Raw genomic sequence first — 6,000 nt, forward strand, 5'->3', positions numbered from 1 at the left:
TGGGTCTAGCCATAGTGTGCAACTTCACCATAACATACAATCTCCTCCTGTTAAGGCGTTATGGGATGTTAAAGCACACAATTCCAGCAGAAATCACCAGAAGCTAGCGCTTATTTTTCTGTATCACGACACCCAAATTTAGTGCCTTTAGGTGCCCATCCCAGAGCATTACAGAGCACCCAGTCATACCCATGAGCATAAGTACAACATGTGACCAGCTCTCCGCTGGCGGGACTAATGTTCGTGAACATTAAAAAAGCACTCAAACTAAATTAATACAGCACTCAAAAAAGTCTGAAGGATATGAGGGTGAAGGTCAAAACAAAGGAGAATAGTTGTAATTTCTGAACATTCATTTCCTCTCTTTAACCACAAAACTCCAACAAAATAAAAGAGGGTGGGGAAACAGAAAGAACACAATATGATGTGCTGGGAAAGGTTTTCCATTGCTTTTTGTTTAAATTTTGAATAGCTGCTACATACTGTAGGAAAGATCCAGAAGAAGAAAAGCTCAAATTTCCAAACCCACCAACTACGGGACACAGTCCAATCCCTAAGACCCAAAAAAGGCCTTCAACCTGTACAACCTTTCCCATTGCTCCCCTGGAAACACGACTGTCCCCACCCCTACCAGTGACCAGTTGGAGGGCTGTACCAGTGAAGACAACTCATGGGGGGTGAAGGAGAGCTCACCTGAATCAAACTGCTCCATGTTGCCATTGGCTGGGCTCTGACCCTTCTCTGGGGAGAGATGCTGGGTCTCTTGCATGGCGGCGATGAAGGATGCCCTTGTCTCCATGGCTTAGAGGAAGAGGCCTTGCCTTCCTAATTCATCCTGCAGCAGGGAGCGCCTAGAGGATGAGCTAAAATTAAAAGAAAAAAAAATTACTGATTTGTTCTACCTACACCAACCCATTCCTTCAGCCTTTCCTAACGGTTTTTAAGTTATTCCATGGTGATTGTAACTCTTCAATCATGCTCTCTCCTCCACAGTGAGCCTAGAGTTGGATGAGGAACCACAATGAAGGACATCTCCCCTTAGTGGCAATAATATCAAAGCAGCTATAACAACAACATACAAGATAATGAGGTAATAAACTACACCCGTAGTGTTCAACACAAAGGATCCACATCTCAAAGTTCAGTCCAGCTCCTTGTATCACCAACAGAGAGAGAAGAACCAGCCCATAAGGGGGAACAACCCATGACAAAAAAAAAGGCACCCAAGAAAGGCCAACTCAACCATCCTCCAACAAGTGCAGCTCTTGGCATTGAACTTTTTGATGGCTAACACTGTGTGAGCTCTCTCTCACTCCATAAATATTCAAACTTCTAAAGGGGGATATTTGTGGTAACGAAACAGAGGAAACACTGAAGGAAGAATACTTGTGAGAGACAGAAGTAATTCTAGAAAATAAAGTTCAGGATGCAAAACACAGACACCTTAACGAAATAGTGCTGGCTGCAACTGTTTTTCAAAGGAGGAGTGACCTAAAGTAACTGCACCAGTTAGTACCATGCAGTGTAGCAAATATTAACTCAGGTGTAGATTGAGTTATGTTGGCAGAGGAGATTCTTCTAGAAGGAATGACCATAGTAAATACAAAGTGAAATAAAAACACGTAGAGATGAAAACTGATATGAGAAAAGGAATACAGACTGACTAGATCTTGAATCAGACACCAGGCTAAATGAGAACTATGTTTCTACCTACAGAAAGCCACCAGACAAGCAATACCTAGAGATATACCCCTAGGAGTAGATTAAAAAGAACTCCAAAGCGAGCTTTTCTGTAAAACTCTCTGAGAGGGTGATGAATTACAAGGTGTCAAAGGAGGACTGAAAACGGAGAAACCAAGAGCTTGGGTTATGGGCACAGAGGGAACCAGCTATTCACACAAGATATTCTAAAGCAAAGACAGATAGTAAGGAAGCTGTGTGTCCAGAATATACGATATGGAGGATTGGTCCCGCTTATTAGTGGATGCCTCCAAGACCTGCATGACAGAGAGGACTATGCTGGCAGCACTGATGCCAAATGCCCTGTAAGAAGCGTGACTAAAAGTAGGGAAAAAAATTACTGCTGGAGGCCAGGCAAAGCAGGAGGTAATAAGATTGTAAAAATATTATGGGATTTTTTCAACTTTTACTACTCAAGAAGCATATTCAGGAAGACCAGATATCATGGTTATAAAAAAGAAAGAGGGAGAGTGCACTGTCATAGATTTTTCGTTCCCAGTTTTTAAGGCTGTTCCAACAAAAATTGCAAGGAAGAAATGGACAAGTGTGAGCAGTTACAGGAGGAACTGAAAAAGATGATGAGCATGTCAAATGTAAGTGTGACATCCATTAACCGAACCATGGTGGGACTGTCTGCTGGAGCAATCACAACAGCATCATGGTGGCTGCAATTAAACCATGCCAAAACCATGGGTGTTTCACGAAGCATCATTCCTCACCCCAAAGGAACCTGCTAATGAAAGAAAAAAATAGTATTTTTGAAAAAGGAGACCATAAACCAATTCAGAGCAATATCCTTGTTGGTCTCTCTGCAAAGTGCTTAGTACACTTTGAGCACTCCATAAATAATAATGATCATTTCCCCACTGTGATGGCCACTACAGCACTTCATCTCTATTCTTTGTTGACACGGACTTGCTAATGAATTAAGTGTATTATATACTATGAGTATTTTGAGTGCAGCTAACCTCAGAACATATATATCACTCATCCCCAGTGTATATTAAGTTTCAATTAACTATGAAACGAGAAACAATCAGTCTACTGAAAGTCAAAAGAACACAAGTCATTTGGTAGAGAATACTTCTGTAAATATCATTAATAATTAAATGGTTAAGTATCAAGATTTTACATCAAGCTTGTCAAATGTGTATGGAGGGGAAGTGCCAGCTGAAGCTAAACCTTGTGTGGTTTCAGCTATTTTCATTTTGGCTAGGACCAGGCAATGATGGAATGTAATCTGGATCTATTAAAAAACATTTCAAAGGACAGAGAGAAACAGAGAGACCAATTTAAACACAGCAGATCAATCATCTTAAACAGAACTCAGGGATAACCATATAAATACCAAGAAGAAAGATAAGCCTCTTGGTAGTGTAGTTAAATCTTGTGATGCTCCTATGATGCTGATAAGACAAAGTTATGAGCTGATAAAAAGCTGAAGGTGTCCAATCAGATGACGACAATATTTGCTGTTTCTTATGCAGTCAAGCCCCAAATCTCCCACCAGAACCATGAGAAAGGCCCATTCTCCTGGGTCAGGGCATTTCCTGTCAGAAATGGAAAGCAGATGGGCAAAGCAGCAAGAACCTGCCCAAGGTGTTTGCAACACGGCTGTGACCCATCCTTGGAGTCCACTTCAATTAAAAGGCAGCAATGCAGAGTCTCTTGGCCAGAGTCAGCAATGTCATCAACATTTTTTTTTGTTTGTTTAACTCTATTTTAATGTATTTTTTGCTTAAGCTATGGGCAAGTTACTGGTTTTGAAATGTCATGTTGAGAGCATCCACATCCCATGAAAACCGGATCTGTCAGACGCTACAGCTTATCTTCTTATTTTGGGAATAACTCATTTACCATTTATGGGAGGAGAGCATTTAAGTATTTTTCCAATACTATGTGACAATACCAAACTCTTATGCAAACATAAGCTTCAAGATAGCTCTGAGCCTTGGTGTTGATATAACTAACTAGCAGAGAAAGCTGACATAGGGCATTAATTTTTCACTTCTTATTAATTGCTGCTAATTAGCACTTCAAACAGATTCCCCAACCATACTGTTAACAGCAGCATGCTGACTGGCCTGCCATCACCAACGTCAAACAAGCAGCACACACCGCTCTACTCCAATTTCTCCATCAGTATGAAGAAACTTGTGTCCACTGAAAAACAAATTAAGGACCACAAGCCACATTGCCAGCCTGTAAACCAGGGGATGGGAAACATCACAAAAGAGGCTCAAGGTGACACTACAATAGGCAGGAACACAAAGGAAAATTTTACAAAATGCATCTGAAAGAGCACGGAGAGGGGAAATTCCCTGGTTTCTGATCCCTTTTCATTGTCTCTGCACAGTGGTGGTTCAAACCGATCCGATTCTTCCCCCACACAGCTCCCATTCCCCTGGCATTTAATTCAGATTCCAGACTCTTAATTCACAGGCAGAAAAAGCCAGCCAATATAAAAAGGAATCTCTTTTATTTCCTCCTTCTCACGGCCGTCAGTCTCAGCCGCACTATTATCTCAAACACGCTGCCTTGTCATCTCTATCAATATTGGCTCTTTGTAAAAGTGCTGGCATTGGCTTCCTCGCCCCAATTTACATTTCTCATCTCTGTTTGATTCCACTCTGTTTTTCCTTCCTTTGGAGTAAGACCCTGTAGGGACAGTTCCCCTACCCACACATACACAGATCCAGCACCCTAGGGCTCTCCCTTAGTCTTGAAAAACTCACCTTCTCCCTGCAATACATGCTTGGTTAATTGGGATTGACACAGGCTACTGGAACAGAGGATGCAAAAGAGATCCTACATCCTTGAAACCTCCTGCCTGGATAATGCATCACTTGTGCCAACATATCGCTGAGTCCTGAACAGTGGAGAAGTAGAAATCGCCCTGCTTTCCCAGCAGTCTGGTCCTTGCCTCCAAAATTCAGTAACATCCACTGACTTGAGATGGTCCCACCTCTCAGTGAGGAGACACTTGGTGAGCACAGCAGGGCTGCAGTGAGGGCTGCCAGCATGACCCCGTGTCCTCGGTGAAGAGCACCTACCACGGATGTGGCTGGTGGAAGGGTGGGTCCACGGGCAGCTCCAGGGCTCACTACATCTCCAGAGCTTGACCCCAGGTATGTTGGGATATCAGCAATCTGGATTTCTTTTTCTAGACAAGTTGGATGGTAGCTGAACAGAGATGGCCCCAGCAGACTTTCCTGGTAAATGCACCTGCTGATTTCACCCAGTCCCCTCAACGCCAGGCACTACCATGTGCAATTTCACGTAGCCTTTACCATCTTCAGGCTTTTTGCAGGGCCATGAGTGAAAGAGCCACTGCAAAGCAATCGAGGAAACCATTGAAAAAAATGAGAACTCACTTGCCTGAACAATTAGGAAACTGCAGCAATTGGTGCCAAGGCTCTCAGGAAGCAGGACAGGACTGTGCTGAGACCTGCCCTGCCTTAACCTGATCCCAGAGCTCAGACGTCACTGCAGTTGTCTCCTCTTCCATCCTACTTCCAGAACACATCATTTTTTTATGTCCCTGCTAATGTCTCCCACCTGGCCAAATGGCTTTACATCCAGTAAAACAGTGGCACATAGGCCTGAGCAGATGAACCAAAAGCCTAGGCAGGACACAGGGGATACTGGACCAGGTTCTGACTCCATTGTTGACTTCAACTTGGAGTTTTCCAGCACAACAAATCCCCATGACACACAACAAGATATGATGCCTACCAATCCTACCCACCTCAGGTGGGATGTGCCTCACCTAGTCAATCATTTGCAGCTAACCAAGAGAACACATCTCCAAAGGGCTACTTGCATGGTCTAAGCTGGATATCTAAAGACCAGACAACATGAACAACCCTCAAGGGGTTCCTGCCTGGCACAGCATCTGCTGCGATTTCAGATTTAAGATTTTAGACACTCAAGTTTGCCAGTGTGTGTCTAAACAAAATGAAGAAGTGAGATGGTCGGACACTAAAGGGCACTGGCCCTGTACGTGGAGCAGGGAAAACGGGGACACAGCCCCCTGGGACTAAGTCTACAATTCACACAAGTTGGCCACTACAAGACTGATCTTGAATCATTCTCTCAGGTGATCCACCAAGACATCTATCATCTCATGCACAGGACACAATATGAGACTAAGCGTCACTCGAGAGCCAGGGCAAAAAACACCAAGTTGATATCCAGCGCACCCTCAAGCACTCTTCTCCACATCATCTCCTTTCCCCTTCGGGACTCTGCCCTTCAGCA

At 43.6% G+C, this 6,000-nt stretch overlaps 1 protein-coding gene across 1 annotated transcript in view; it reads right to left on the reverse strand.

The window, feature by feature from the left end:
• Nucleotides 1–854, reverse strand: part of LOC104470749 (scm-like with four MBT domains protein 2) — a gene marked incomplete at its 3' end in the record, with an annotated part of 66,352 nt that extends 65,498 nt beyond the window's left edge. Inside the window, exon 1 of the mRNA XM_010085785.1 lies at nt 694–854. Within this exon, the coding sequence (XP_010084087.1) occupies nt 694–799 (106 nt within the window). The remainder of the gene's footprint in view (nt 1–693) is intronic.
• Between the last annotated feature and the right edge of the window lie 5,146 nt (nt 855–6,000).

Source organism: Pterocles gutturalis, unplaced genomic scaffold, assembly GCF_000699245.1.
Source record: "Pterocles gutturalis isolate BGI_N339 unplaced genomic scaffold, ASM69924v1 scaffold21515, whole genome shotgun sequence".
Classification (NCBI taxonomy): Eukaryota; Metazoa; Chordata; class Aves; order Pterocliformes; family Pteroclidae; genus Pterocles; species Pterocles gutturalis.